The 14,758-nt window shown below is 40.1% G+C and overlaps 1 protein-coding gene across 1 annotated transcript in view; it reads right to left on the bottom strand.

Annotated features, from left to right (window-relative positions):
- Positions 1-471: 471 nt before the first annotated feature.
- Positions 472-14,758, bottom strand: part of CCDC6 (coiled-coil domain containing 6) — a 54,207-nt gene continuing 39,920 nt past the window's right edge. The window contains exons 4-9 of the mRNA XM_063133092.1: positions 11,667-11,770; positions 9,229-9,389; positions 5,359-5,515; positions 3,780-3,880; positions 2,965-3,089; positions 472-2,050 (exon numbers count right to left, since the gene is read on the bottom strand). Coding sequence (XP_062989162.1) covers positions 1,865-2,050; positions 2,965-3,089; positions 3,780-3,880; positions 5,359-5,515; positions 9,229-9,389; positions 11,667-11,770 — 834 coding nt within the window. The 3' untranslated portion in view covers positions 472-1,864. The remainder of the gene's footprint in view (positions 2,051-2,964; positions 3,090-3,779; positions 3,881-5,358; positions 5,516-9,228; positions 9,390-11,666; positions 11,771-14,758) is intronic.

The raw sequence follows: 14,758 nt of genomic DNA, 5'->3' as shown, positions 1-14,758 counted from the left end.
AATGTAATAAATAAATAAATAAATAAATAAATAAATAAATACCACATAGGGTTGTTGTTGTGAGGATAAAATGGAGAGGAGGAGGATTATGTATGCTGCCTTGGGTTCCATGGAGGAAAGAAGGCAGGATATAAATGCAATAAATAAATAAAATAAATAAGATTTACATGGTGAAATATGAAACTATGCAATAATGTTACAAACTACCGAGAATTCTCTTTTTCTCTCTTAAGAACGTGTGCTGTTGCGGTATGTCACAAAATGAACATCCAGCTAAATTAATGTTCAATTAAAAGCAGATATATCTCACAAAAGTAACACTCTGTAATTACTGTCCTATGCACCAAATATGAGATGGGAAGGAACCTTTTAGAATAATCACTATAATGTAAAAGCTATTGAGCAGGAACTGCTGGAAAAAAGCATTTGGTGAAATAGATCTCATGTCAAGAAAAAAAAAATGACACTTCGTTCCACTGCAAAGTGAAACCAAACAATTTATTTGTGCTAAATGAATGGAAAGAATGTATTTCAGAATACATTTCTTTATACATTGTACCGGCTTATGCTGCTAAATACGCATTTGCTATTGTCATCTAACTTTCTCTGTAATCTGTTTCTCTTCTACCAAGCAATATAACATTTTCAGCTGTTATACCCATATGCTGCTATAATGTGCACCCTTCAATCATATTCTCTTCTGATTTTTCTTTGAATGGTTAAAATATTGGTTCAAACTTTCAGGAGGGGGTGTTACACAATTAATATATTTTAAACAAGGGGGGGGGGACCAGGCTTTTTGTTTTTAATACAAATTGCTTTTCTACAGCAGAAAATCGGAGAGTACACTTTAATCAGCCACAAGGATTTTGTTGGCAGAACCACACTTACAGAAGATCATTGTGATGAGAACAACAGTACGGACAGTTTTACAGGTCAACGTGAATAAGAAATGAAACAATCAACTTTTAAGGTCCATGGATTAATACATTCTATATACTCTGACAAGTCAGGCTTCCCACATTGTACTTCAGACTGTACCACACACTGGAGAAAAGATACGGATTTGTCATGTATGTTTAACTGCTGTCTCTGGAAAATTAAGGGATACAATTAAAACAAAAAGTGAGCTTGGGCATTAATGTGTCCGACTTTCACTTTTGCACTAAAAGCCGCACCGCTTTTTTTTAATTATTATTACTGAAATGTAGTGCTGATTTACTGTATATGCTTGAAACACACTGTAATATCTAGGAGTTCATGCCTGTAATTTTATATGCAAATTGTCATGAAAAAATATAAAAAGCTGTCCCTTTTATTTTACAAACCTAGAAGCTGGGAACGGGGCAGAGGAGGGGGGGGGAACACAAAGCTTTGGGAGCTCAGCAAAACATAATGCCGTAATACCAAACAAAGTTGCAAATGTTCCAGCCAGAGGGTGGGCATAACATGTAAGTTCAAATAAAACACTGATGGATTTTTTTTTAAAAAAATTAGTGTTGTAGATCCACAACACCGGCTGCATTTTACAGCAACTTCAAATAGAGCACACTTCTTACACAAAAAGCACTTCCAGGTTTGGTTTTGTTTTATAAAAAGCCATGGAAACCACTATGTATTCATGTGATTACCTACAAACAGGTTTCATGCTTTCTCCCACATGGAAGTGCTTCCCAGGTAGGAAACGTGCTAACATTGGAGGCAGCCCTTGGACAAACTTGTACAACACAATTGAACAGTGAAGCCTCAATTACTTCAGTGCAAATAAGTCAAATCCCAATATACCATTGTAAGCCTTTGGCTTGTAGTAAACTGCTCCGTGTTATGAGTCCAACTCTGAATACAGATTTGCTGAGCACATGCACTAAGGCTGAGAGGAAGGATGCATCGAATGTTGAAAAGTGGCTGACTGGGAGGCCGGAGGCTGTGGAGGCGGTGGCGGCGGCGGTGGCGGAGGACCAGGCTGCAGTGGGGACTGCGTATTTGGAGAAGGAGGAGGAGTGGGGCGCTTGAATTTGTCAGGGCTGTTGCTTCTGCGTGGTGAAGGCCTCTGTGGAACAAAGCAGGGAAACCAGGGTTTCGACACATTAGCTTGAACTCAAATTAATTGATGGTGAAGAAATGCAAACAAGATGACAAGGCATCTTTGTGAATGCAAGCTGCCCTTTTCTGAGTTTGGTTCGACTATTTTGCAGAACTACCAGCATCATTATACCTGACACACAAAAGGAGTTCTAGAATAGATCTTGCCCAGGAAAAAAAAAATGAAAGCAGCATTTCTCGTTCTCTTATTCTAAGTGTGTGTGTGCACAAGCGTGCGCAAAGGCACTCAAGCATACATACGTGTGAGAGCGACAGAGAATTCAATGCTCCAGTCCTTAAAATAGCCAAGCCTCCTCTTCTTATCTCTATTATCCTCTGGCTTCTTGCTCCTTCACCTGGTACCAATGTCTTGCTACAATGCTTACATGATCTCCGGGTTTATACTGATTTCCCCCCCCGTAGGACCTTTGTAGGCCTCTGCAGGTTTCCGTGCTTTGTAAATGTCTTTGAGCTTCTTTCTTTTTGTTAGGGAAAGCGTTTAATAAACTTAATACACACCTGCAAACACATGTCTCAGTTCCATCTGTTATGATTTCTGATAACAGCTGGACCTAGGACATGACAAGTGCCTAATTTAGGAAGGGAGTTCACAGGTGGCAGTGGCCTAACACCAAATCTAAGCAACACAGTCTTGTACTAACATGGCAGCCCTGTAGAGCACACTCATTACTGATTTCAGGGTGGAACCGGGGGTGGCATTTACCATTCTTTATTCTGTAATAAAATGTTAAAGATTTATCTAGCCTAAAATGAAAAACATGGGATGGCATCAAGAAACGTAAAAACATCAGACATAAAAGGAAGCATTCACAGTTTAGAAAAAATTATTTAAGATACTTATGTTACTTCTTAGATACTCACTGTAATACCATGGGATGGTCCCATATGTTGCACATGAAGGCCTGAGGAGTTATAATAAGACACGCCGGCTCTGGTGAGTGAAGTTGGGGGAGTAAAACCAACTGTGTGACTTGCATATGAGAGACCTAAAACAATGAAAGCATGACAATGTATGTCTGGATATATTAATGCTCCCAGATATTCAGAGCATCCAGTGCATTGGAGAAATCAATCTCCTACAGAGGACAAATAAACTGCATTTGAAAATTTGTGCTTACTGGGATTGACAAAGCCATGTGATATGACTTAGTTATTTTAATTTCTAGCCAGGTTGATTCCAAAAGATCAGGGGCAGATAACATTTAGGAGCTATCTAAGCTACCAATTTAAGAGTGAGAGTGGATGGGCTTAAGAGGCTGCTTCCATCACTGAATCTTCAAAGTGGCTCATTGCTAAAACAAATTGCCATGGAAGACAACAATCCATAATAAAATGGAAGAGAATAATACAAAACGATAGAAACTAGGAACTGAGTGCAAAAGGAAGACTTAGAGAGAGAGAGAGAGAGAGAGAGAGAGAGAGAGAGAGAGAGAGAGAGAGAGAATGATTTACATACACATTTAGTAAAAACGTATGTGCTCAGCACTTCCTTGAATTAAAAGTCAATCCCATTTATATAATTAATAACACATTTTACTTCTTGAATACTGGAAAGAAACTTAAGATTTGAAATTCACATTTCAAGCCTCTACTTACTGCTTTCATAGAAAGATTATATCTCTGGGCACAAAAATACTATCATTGCGCACACAAAAATGTGGTGTGTATATATTTACCAGGTGATATAGGTCTGCTAGAACTCGGTGAAGGCGTATATGGAATTGGACTGGACACAGTGCGAGGTCTTAATCCTTGTGCAGACATCTCATTAAAATATCTAATTTAAGAGATAAAGACTGATTAATTTTATCTTCTCAAAACTATTTCCTAATTTTATATTTTATTTTTAGTCTTTCCTCTGGCATCTCTCCTGTACCATAAAACAAATATGATACTAGAGAAGCATCAGCACAGAGTTGGTACAGCTTTGATGTTCCGTTAATTAGCAAATTGATTAAAAATCCTTTTGTTCCATTAAAAAGGGTGACACTGATTAATCAAAGCGTATATTTTTTTAATATATGAAAAGTATTTACATGTAAAGTATTTTTACACAAGTACTGATATAAGAATGGCAGATGGTAAGCAGCATCTCAGAAGTTGCATTCCCCCTTCTGTCGTAAAACAAGGAATTCCTCCACTCACAGTGCCCTACTACAATAAAAAGTGGTCTTTGTTTTTTTAAAAACGAATAGCACACAAATTTATGCAGATTTAATCAATTAATTTATCCATTGTAATTCATACATTGACTAATTTAATTAGATGACAGCCCTAACAGGGAGGTAGCTTAACAGGTTCTTGTTTCATCTTCCTAAGCTTCAATTCGGACTCAAGCGTAATTTATAAATCTTCTGGTTACCAGGAAATATATCTCTACTGCATATGAAGTTACTACTTAAAGGTAACAACATTAAAGCGAACATGTGGCCCCTGCAGAAGTTGTTGGACTGCAACTCCTATCAGCCCCAGCCACAATAGCCAATGGTGAAGGATGATTGGAGTTGCAGACCAACATCTGGACGACCACAATGCATTATAAATGTACACATGAATCCTATCACGCTTGAACAGTTCAATTGTTATTTTCATTTTTTAAAAAACCCATCATCATATGGACAGCGTATGCCTACATGTTATAAGGAACACAGGATGGCCCTGTGTTAGGGTTGTCCACCCTCAATACATAGTGTTGTCTCTGCAGAGGCCACCAGTGAGGGAGGAAGCAGCAGCCAGGCACCTCTCCACCGTGCCTGGGTCCAGCTCCAGCTGAGAGCCCCCTCCCTCCTGCTACCAACTGTAACTGCTGAACTTTCCAACTAAGATTGTAGTGCCTGAGTTTGCTTTCCTTTTCCCCCTCCTCCTCCTCCCTCCCAATCCCCTTTCCTTTTGTGTCATGTCTTTTAGATTGTAAGCCTGTGGGCAGGGACTGTCAAGAAATACTTTTGTAAGCCGCCGTGAGAGCCTTTTTTGGCTGAATGGCGGCATAAAAATCCTTAAATAAATAAAATAAAATAGTACTATTTAGCTTGTGTCCTGATATCATTATTCTTTACCTCTCCCTTCTCCCGCTTCACATTGTCAGCTGCTATGGAACAGAAACAATCAGGGTAATAATATGGGACAGAAAGCTTAACTGCTACACATTAAAGAGAGGCAGAACTTGAAAGGTGAGTGTTATTTATGGTGGGAACTCCATATTGCTACCCAAGATTTAGAAGCTTGATAGCACCTGAATGTACCAGCAACACCAACCTCTCATCGTCCATTTCCAAACTGGATTCACTTTCTGACAGTTGTCTGCACAAAGCTTCTCTCCGCTCCATCTCTCTCTGCAATTTTCTTTGGAGCCTCAAATTTTCTTCCCTCATGTGACGTTCTTCCTCTAAATACTGTGCCATCTTCTCTGAATCTGAAATGTCAAGGTTTTTTATTAGCTTGTTATTACTAAACTCTGTTTTATGTCTTGTAAGCACCAATTATAGTGCACCGTTTCAGAATTCTGAGCTTGTCTTTATCAATTAATGAGAATGGGGATAGCTGAACAAATAGCTACTTAAACCACAGTTTGATCTTGATTTCTTTTAACTAACTGTGAATCAAGCTGCAAAGTAATCACAGTTCCCAAGTTCATTTGTACTTCAGGGAACTGCAGCTTGTTGCGAAGTGAACCCCCCACCCTTGCACAAGGGAGTGAATGGTTCAGGCAGGTTCATCTGCAACCATCTAAACCATAGGTTAAAGTGACTATCATCTGAAGCAGGCCAGAGACTGCCAGTTTAGAGTGGGTGGGTTCGGACGTCACTTTAATCCATGATGGCTTAATAAACTATAGTCAGTAGTTTATTCTTTAAATAGTCCATGATGCCCCGCCACACGAACAGGCTAATAAACTGCCATGCAATTTGTGTCATCCTCCACTCCCTGTCCCACTGCAGTCCTGCTGCCCAAGTGTTCTGGTACCTTCCCATGTGGAGTTTAAGCCCATTTAAGCCTCCTGCGCCATAGACAATACAGGGTTTGAGCCATTCCCAATGTTACTGCCACAGTAGCTCAGGGTTTTGAAGGTGCATCCAGAGCTTTCCTACTAGGGGAAGTTGTATCAAGTTTTGTCCCGATCCTGCAAAGTTCCAAGGGTTTGCAGACATCACCCTCTTTTTGGTGCACCAGGGATTTTCACTCCACTCTGGGTAATTGTGCAGGGTTTCGAAGGTGCATCAGCTGCCTCTCTACCAGCAGAAGCGGTGTGTCAAGTTTTGTCTCAATCCTGCAAAGTTCCACAGGTTTACAGACACCACCCACTTTTTGACACCCAGGATTTTTTTTTGCCTTTAAACCCATACACAATACTGCAGTAGCCAGTTTCAGCTATCCCCCATACTGAAGTTGCACTAATTTTCTCTTTTGCTATATCACAGTTGCACATGTAAATCCATAGGCAATACTGCAATAGCCAGTTTCAGCCGTTTCCCATACTATGGTAGCGCTAATTCGCTCATTTGCAGTTGTGCATTTAAACAGCTACTGATTTGGTTCAAGGTCACCCATTGAGCTGCACAACTTAGCATAGAAGCCTCTTAAAATCCATCCCCACACTAGCTTGAGCATTTTTTATGGAAAGTATGTATGTAACACATGAAATAGGGTCCATGTGTTACATGTCCAACAGCGTCAACACTGGTGTGGGGAGGAGCTGCACAGAACAGGCACCTATGCCAGAAAGGTTACGTGAGAAGGCACCCAGGTAGAATCAGTCATCTAAGCAGAAATTTGAAAAAGGCATTATATTGACCACTTTGGAACTGTGGCATCTTCATGCATTTTTTGCAGCTTTATCTTTTTAAAATGGTTTATGGCAGCATATAAAATGATAAATCACCCACATTCATGTGTTTGTACTTTCACTTGTCCAATGGGTCATTCAAGGACTAGAACAGAACATTCACAAAATAAAGTAGAGCAAAACCAAGATCCATTGCTAAGCTAATAAATCAGGCTAGCATTTGCACATACCCAGTCATTAGCCAGAGACCTTGTTCTCGCTTTTAACTGCAGCAATCAAAGACACTGGCAAGTACACAGAGATTAATGCATCTTATCTCCTTTAAGTGGCATAGATTTGTTTTCCAAACCTACATATCAGGTCTCAGCATAAAACCTATTCCTTCCCCCATCTTCACATTATTTCTCAGAAAGCTGACATATTTTTATTGCTCCGGCAAAATATTTTATTAGAACCGAAACATTTTGAAGGATTTTATTAGAACTGAAACTGAAAACAACTGATTCAGAAATAAAGAAGGAAACAATGCTGCTAGTCACACAGGCATCCATGAGCAGTGAGGATGGGCAGTTGTTTACAAGAGTCTTGCCCACTCCACCCAAAGGAAACAAGAAATTGGAACTACTAGGACAACTTCTGCATTTGCCACCTTTCAAAAATCTGAGAGGGGATAGCTGTTCAGGTAGCTGTTCTGTGTGTAAGCACAGAAAGATTGAGGGCAGGCTTCAGGCGTGGACACTTATTCCCTGTTCCACTCACTATATGCAGAAGTGGACACCAAAACTAGAAGATTTTCCTTGACCCTGGATACCAGGATGATTTAAAGTCAATGGTTTGTAAAGTTTTTTAATCAGTTAAGAACACAATTCTGTACAAGTTTAGGTCATGTCTGGGGAACGTTGGGAGTTCTAGAATGCTTTTCTACCTAAACATGTATAAGATGGCTTTAAAAGTTTACTTTAAAAATTCTGATCAATTAAATTCAAATTTTGTTTTAAATATGAATTTCAAGAGGTATTTTAAAAATCAGTTCAATTCATGACTCCATTAAGCACATTTGTTTGTAGCCAATGCCAGTCCTACTTAGAGTAGACCCACTTAAATGAATGGGACTTAAATTAGACTAACATTGGATACAACCCACTGAGTTAAAGCCTGCTTTTCTGTGGGGGAAATATTTGATTTCTGAGGCAAGCATTATAAATATAACGGCAGGTCATATGTATTTTAATGACCATCAGCTGAAGTGTGGACATATACTTTTCCTATCATGGGGAAACATTTTGCCCACTAATTGCTGTGCCCATCCCTTAAAGGTTCTGGTGCTTGCTCCACATAAGGCACCACACCAAACTAGATACTGGTTTGTCATCCTCCTTTTCCGGCAAGTGATCTTTGTACCTGTAGTTTTCTCACTTGTCTCTAAGCAGACATAAATGCCTATGGGCTGCACAAGGCAAGGAATTGGATTATGCTGTTGCAGAACCAGTGTTTTCATTGCTATACTATACACTTCATTAGTATACACTCTTGTTCAGACAAGGCATGATTTACAAACTAGGAAATGTCCCTCTGACCTCTCCAGTTTGTGGATTTAAAATGTCCTTGGTTTAAAAAGAATACTGATCGTTCAGTACTCAGAGCCAAGGGAAATCCAAAAAATATGGAAACTCCTCAATTTATTTTCTATATGCAGTAAAAAGAGTAGGCAAAGGGAAGCACAGAGGAAGCATGTAGACCCAAGGCTTACTTGCATTCTCATAGTGCATACAAGGGTTAAGTGAACCACTGAATAGCCCTGAAGTGAGCTCAATCTCACACAGTCTGAAACCTGATGACATTTTTACAATTTCAGATAACAGACTGTCTCTTAATGTTATACAATTTAAATTGCCTGGAAGACTGATAAGCCAGACATCTTACATAATTTTCTGTGCTGCTATATATTTATTGAAAGTGAAGCAAAACATGGCATGGTTGTATTTTAGCAAAGATTCCATGTAATTTTTGCAATAAAATTGTTTCAGGTTTCCTCAAATGTGCTAATGTTCTTTACAGCATCTACATTAAAAGGTAATGAATGTGAAGAACTTATACCAGTTATCAGAACATCACACATAATCCTTGGTAAAACTGCTTGAAATCTATATTTGTCCTACTAATAAAAAATTAGGCACCCAAGGGGAACAACAGAAAATGGTATTGCATACTACGAATGAATCACTTAATTTTCAAACATGCTCTCTATTTTAAGGTTTTCAAATTGAAAAAACGTAAGTTTCTTGAAAAGCATATCCCTGTATGATGCATAAGAGTGCATTGCCAAAGTAAACTGGACTTACGCTGTAATTGTGCAGCTCTGAGTTGTTTCTTTAATCTCTCTACTTCATTCTTTAGAAACCTGATATGCCGCATCATATTCTCTGGAGAATCTATCTCCATTGATATGTCCCTTGGTGATGGAGGAGCAGACACAGGCTGGTCTAACTTCTCCTGCAAAATTCTGAAATACAAATAAGATAAATAGGATTTTGTCTTCTGAATCAAAACTCACATATTCTGCTTCAATTCTTTGTAATGTTATGCCACGAAAAGCAACGAGATGACCTGAAATAGTCACTGTTTTTTTCTGGTAAATCCATCTCTGAAAAATTAACATGCCAGTCCAGTTTAGAGACAAATCATGGGTTGTTCTTAAAATGCATGAGCGACACAGTGATGCTTCACCTGTGCATTCTTCCTTCCTTCACATGCATGGAGAAGAAATCAAATGCTTCTCTTTGTAGTTTGCAATAAATAATGGTTTGCCATTTTGTCCGAAATTGGTAAACTGTGGATTGGGCAAACAATATTTGGGTTCACAATGTCAAAACAAATGTATATGAAAGAGTGGGAAAGAGTGCACAAAGTCAAGGCTCTCTACAGCTCATGTCTATAATGACAAACTCTGATTTGTTGCTAGATCTGGATCGCTCCTTTAGCTGATGGCTGAATCACCACTTTGCCTGTGGCACACCTACAAATGCTACAAATTGCTCGATTTTGTCCTACAGTTTTATTACACAAACTGAAGAAAATGGGCAATGATTTTTTAGTCATCACATTTCATCATCATTCTCCTTTTCTGCCTCCAGTTCGTAATTTTTGTGTGTATTTGCCCTACATTTTAACGCTTACTTTGACAAAGCTTGTTTTCTGAATAGCACCTAGTTTTTTAGGCACCCAATGAACAACAGGAACGACATCCACTTACAGTTATGAGAGCTGGATTTCAACAACAAAAGGTGGTATTCTCCTTAGTAAGAAATCTAGGACCTAAAAACACACAAACTAGCCGGATGCAATCAGTGTGGTAGAGAATTAATGTATAACGTGGAAAGTGTCATCCTCTGGCAAGAATTTAAATCAGCTTACCAAGTGGTTCGATTAGAGGTGCACAGCCCATGGCCTACATGAGGCCACTGGAAACCTTAAATGCCACCCCTCAGATGTGCCCTATCATCAACAAATCCCCCCAGCAATTTCCCACTCTCCAATTTCTCCATCTCCATTTTTCTCCCATCCAACACGCTTGCCACCACTTCTCTCTCAACCTCCAATGATCCTACTTCCAAGATTTCTGGTTTTTCACTGCCACTAACAGTGGGAAAACTGCGATCTTAGCAGAGATTACTGGGGGATGGGAGGTGAACCCGTCAGTTGCACACTTTACTTAATCTACCACTTGGCAAATTATCATCTGCATTCACACAGCGACTTAAATAACTAATTATTTTAAAAGATACTTTGAGGTTCACTTTGCAGATTCCTCATGTGAATATAAGCCAGCTGTCACTCATTTTGTATATTAATAAAAATAATAATTTGAGAAGATGAATTGCCATCATTTGGCTACATAGCCAACACTGCAAATTCGTCTTTGCTAAAAACACATTTTAAGCAAATTGGAGCAGAAGAACTCATGACATACTATATTGCACAGTCAAACCATAACAGAAGCACTTTCACTTCCATGTGTTTTGGAAGATCAAATGAAATTGTCATGAGACTGGGAAGATCACATACACTCTGAACCTTTCATTAAACAGATTAACAACCGCCACATCACAAATTATATTTTCTCCAGGGACCTCAGAGATTTCAATGCTTCTGTGAAATCCACTGAATGCTGTGAAATGTCAGCTCTTATGAAAATCTAGACTAGTCAAGAATGTTATAAGTATTAATTCCCAGCTTTTAAAAGCAAGTTTCATAACATTAGGGCAAAACTTGTCACAAGGCACCAAGGACGACTTCCATGGAATTACTCAATAACCCATGATTCAGCAATATACTAGCATTGCAGTGTTCCTGTATCTTCCACACAATCCACACAACTTGCATCACTACGGGAACAAAAGAGCAGCTGTACTGAATCAGGTCGAAGGCCTCTCTAGACCAGTGTTCCGCTCCCGCAGTGGTCAGCTAAATGCCCCAACAGGAAGTTCACAAGCCGATGAACACAAGAGCTCTTCCTGCTCATGTTCCCCAGCGACTGGTATTCAAGGGAATACTGCCTCTGATACCAGGGGTACTACATAGCCATCATGACTAGTAGCCATTGATAGCCATATCCTCCACAGGTAAAATGGCTGCTTTCCTATTTTAAATCTTCTATAAGTATTTAAATATGTGCCTTTGGGGCATGGTAGGGACGTTTTGTGAAATATGGAAGCTTTACCACACAAACAATGCAAGAGGGGGGGACGGGACAGCAGAAAAAGCCAAAGCCAAGACAAACCGTTTTTCTGCTTCAAGCTTATCCATTCTCTTCCAAAGACGATTCACTAGTGCTTCTTGTTCTTGTTCTAGTGTGTTTTCAAGATCAATCTTCTCACGTCTTAGCTAGGAAACAGAAATTGTTCATTAAAGAAAAAGGGAACTGATACTTCACGTGTTTTAGCTGGACAACTGCAGCACCAGATTTAGTGTGAAAATAAGTTAAATCATCATCAACTAAGGAAATGCAATCAGAATAACAGGTGATAAAGAGACCCTGTATAGATGGCCTTTACTTATGACAAACTACTTCTATAAAACAAACCTTTTGCCCAACCCCAGAGATTTTTCATGATCTTACTGGCTTCGTGGTGTCCAGAATGTGGAAAATACACAAAGAATCCTACCCAGCGATACTCCGCGTTACATTCATTGGAGCTGATAAACACAAGATGGAAGGATAATAGCCTAAGGACAGAGGTGGTTCCACTAAAGTGATCATCTGAAGAATTTTGGGATTCCAGACTCCTCCTGAACTGTGGTAACATTCACTACAGGAAATGAAATTGCACAGAATGTCATAGTGCTTGACACTAAGGCGTCTGTCATGCTTACTAAAGATAAAAGATGGTAAATTTGCTGTACTCTGGTGCAGAACTATCTTTTTTGATACCATGTCCCTCTGTACCAAATCCTCTCACTATAAGCTGAGGAGCAATCACTTTGCTTACTAATCAAAACACCAAGAGGTCTACTTTGTCACCCCAGCCACTCCCCTTTCCCCCTTTGGAGAACATGATGGATTCCTTCCCTTCTATTGCACTTGCAGCTGGGGGATCATCACAGACCTCACACACTGCTTTGAAAAGCTCAGCATGGTACTGGGGCAAGGTCCAAGTTGGGGAAAGGATGGGGCTATTGCAGCCGCAAATTCTGGCTGGCTATCAAGGCTAGGCAAAGTCTGTGGAGCCCTGCAGAAGATACTGGGAATAAGAGACATACAACTGTCTGTACTTTCAGAGATGTTATCAGAAGGAACGGAGAACAATAGTGCTGGGTTAAGTATTTGGCCCAGTGATTTGTTTGGTACATCCCTGAAGATTGGACTAATCTTTGAGGGGGAGTTGAATACATTTCCTCTGTGTGTGTGTGTGTGTGTGTGTGTGTGTGTGTGTGTGTGTGTGTGTGTGTTACTTTTAGGGCCAGACCTACTGCGAAGCAAAGGAAGCCACCAATCTCAGGAGGCAGATAAGCCAAAGCAGCAGCACACTTCCTTCTACTGCACTCCCCTACTTCGCACATGTTGACTGAGCTGCTGTCAGCTGCAATGGCATGGAGCGTACTGCTGGTGGAGATGAGTGGTGTGGTCTGGTCCCACCTACTCTCCTTTCTCATGTGCTAACAGCTGTGCTGGCAATGATCAGGCTGGACTTGGCTGTTCCTCCTCATGGGCTGCTGGTAGGAACACCAAGTGCCCCTCCCCTTTAAATGGATAACAGGGCAATAAATGGTCAGCCTTGGCAAGAAGGAACTGCACGTGCGTATCGCTGTGGCCTGTCAATGAACTGGAGCTGGCTGCAGTGCCACCCAGACAAAGCCGACTGAAGTCAGCTTCTCCTGTCCATTAGAAAAGGTGAAGGAGCAGGGACCCATCCTGCCCCCCAGCCTCCATTCTTCTCCATCCTTTTGCTTCCAAGTCAATAAACATGTGTAGGATTACTCTGTACGCCTGGCTGAACTGACAATATGAAGCAAAGTGCTCAGTATTTATACAGAAGTTCCTCTCAGCTTTTTGTTTAGCATCTTTCTCCTCCACAGTCAGCATTTCTTTCTTTCTGATAAGCTAGTAGTAGGGGTAAGGTTAGAGTTGAGTCTCTACCTCCTCTCCTTTTACTATCTAGCATAGTGGTCTAAAGGGTGAATAACTTGAGCATTGGATGCTAAGGTGAAAGGCTTTATCCGTTTCTCTAATATTTCATTTATAACACTGACATCCTACCAAGTCAAGTGTGGGTTATATACGTCATGACTATTCCCCATGGCTGTCTCAAATTTGGGGTCACCCAGTGAATGTGATGGACAGAGTCCTGAAGCAGACATAATACATTATATCTGTTTCACACAACACATTTCCTATTGCAATTTTCTGTTACATGAGGTGATGGCCACTGGCTAAAATTAGACAAATTCATAGAGGAAGACTTGCAGATATTAGCCATGACAGATAAACACAACCCCCTTATTTGGAGGCAGTATATCAGAGTAGTGGATGCTGAATTCTAGATACAATAGGGAGGACTTCTGCCTGGTGAGCTACTGGGGCAAACTAAATGCACCTTCAGTGTGATACAGCAGGACAATTCTTAGGCTCTGAAGGTATCCTTCTGCACACTTCAGCCTGCTTTTAGAGCCAGGAGCTCAGAGACTGTGTATGTGCAGAGTGCAAATCCTGCAGCAGTGTTATAAGTTGTAAGCTACTTTGAGACTTGAAAGATAGCTGCAAAATATATTTAATAAATGATATAATTAATAAACAAATGTTTCGGGCAGGGTCGCTGCTATAGGTCAAAATGTATGAGGAGTAAGGCTCGATTCTTGGCACTTCTTTTCATTTGCTTTTTAAAGTATTACTATAGAAAGAGAAAAAATGGGGAACAAAGAGATATTGAGATAAGGGGAATGGCTGGGGAGTAAATATTCTGATTTCATTTTTCAGACAGACATAGGCAAATTTCTGTCATGCAATTGATTCCTACAAATGTCTTTTATTCCTAGAATGGGCGGGGAGTCAACATTGCTGCTCTATCTCAGGCAGGCTCTGCTTACCTGTAAAGATGATGCTAGTGAGGTTCCCCATCATTACTTTTTTAAAAAACAAGAAAAAAAGAGAGCATTGCTGCTGCTTCAGCATTGACTTTGAAATTTGGGACAGAATGTCCCATGGGAATGTTGGGAGTGGGGGGGGGGGGGTGGAATAAAAAATCAACCAACCTGCCAAACACTCCCTGCCATCAAGAACTGGTAACAAAGTAAAGGAAGAATCCCTAAAGATATTAGCATTTTTATCTCTTATTTTCCTAAAAGCTTTACATTAGCTTTTAAAATCAAGTACAC

This window comes from Elgaria multicarinata, chromosome 8 (genome assembly GCF_023053635.1).
Source record: "Elgaria multicarinata webbii isolate HBS135686 ecotype San Diego chromosome 8, rElgMul1.1.pri, whole genome shotgun sequence".
NCBI lineage: Eukaryota > Metazoa > Chordata > Lepidosauria > Squamata > Anguidae > Elgaria > Elgaria multicarinata.
Note: the sequence above shows the minus strand (reverse complement) of the source record. Positions and strands in the feature narration are given on the sequence as shown.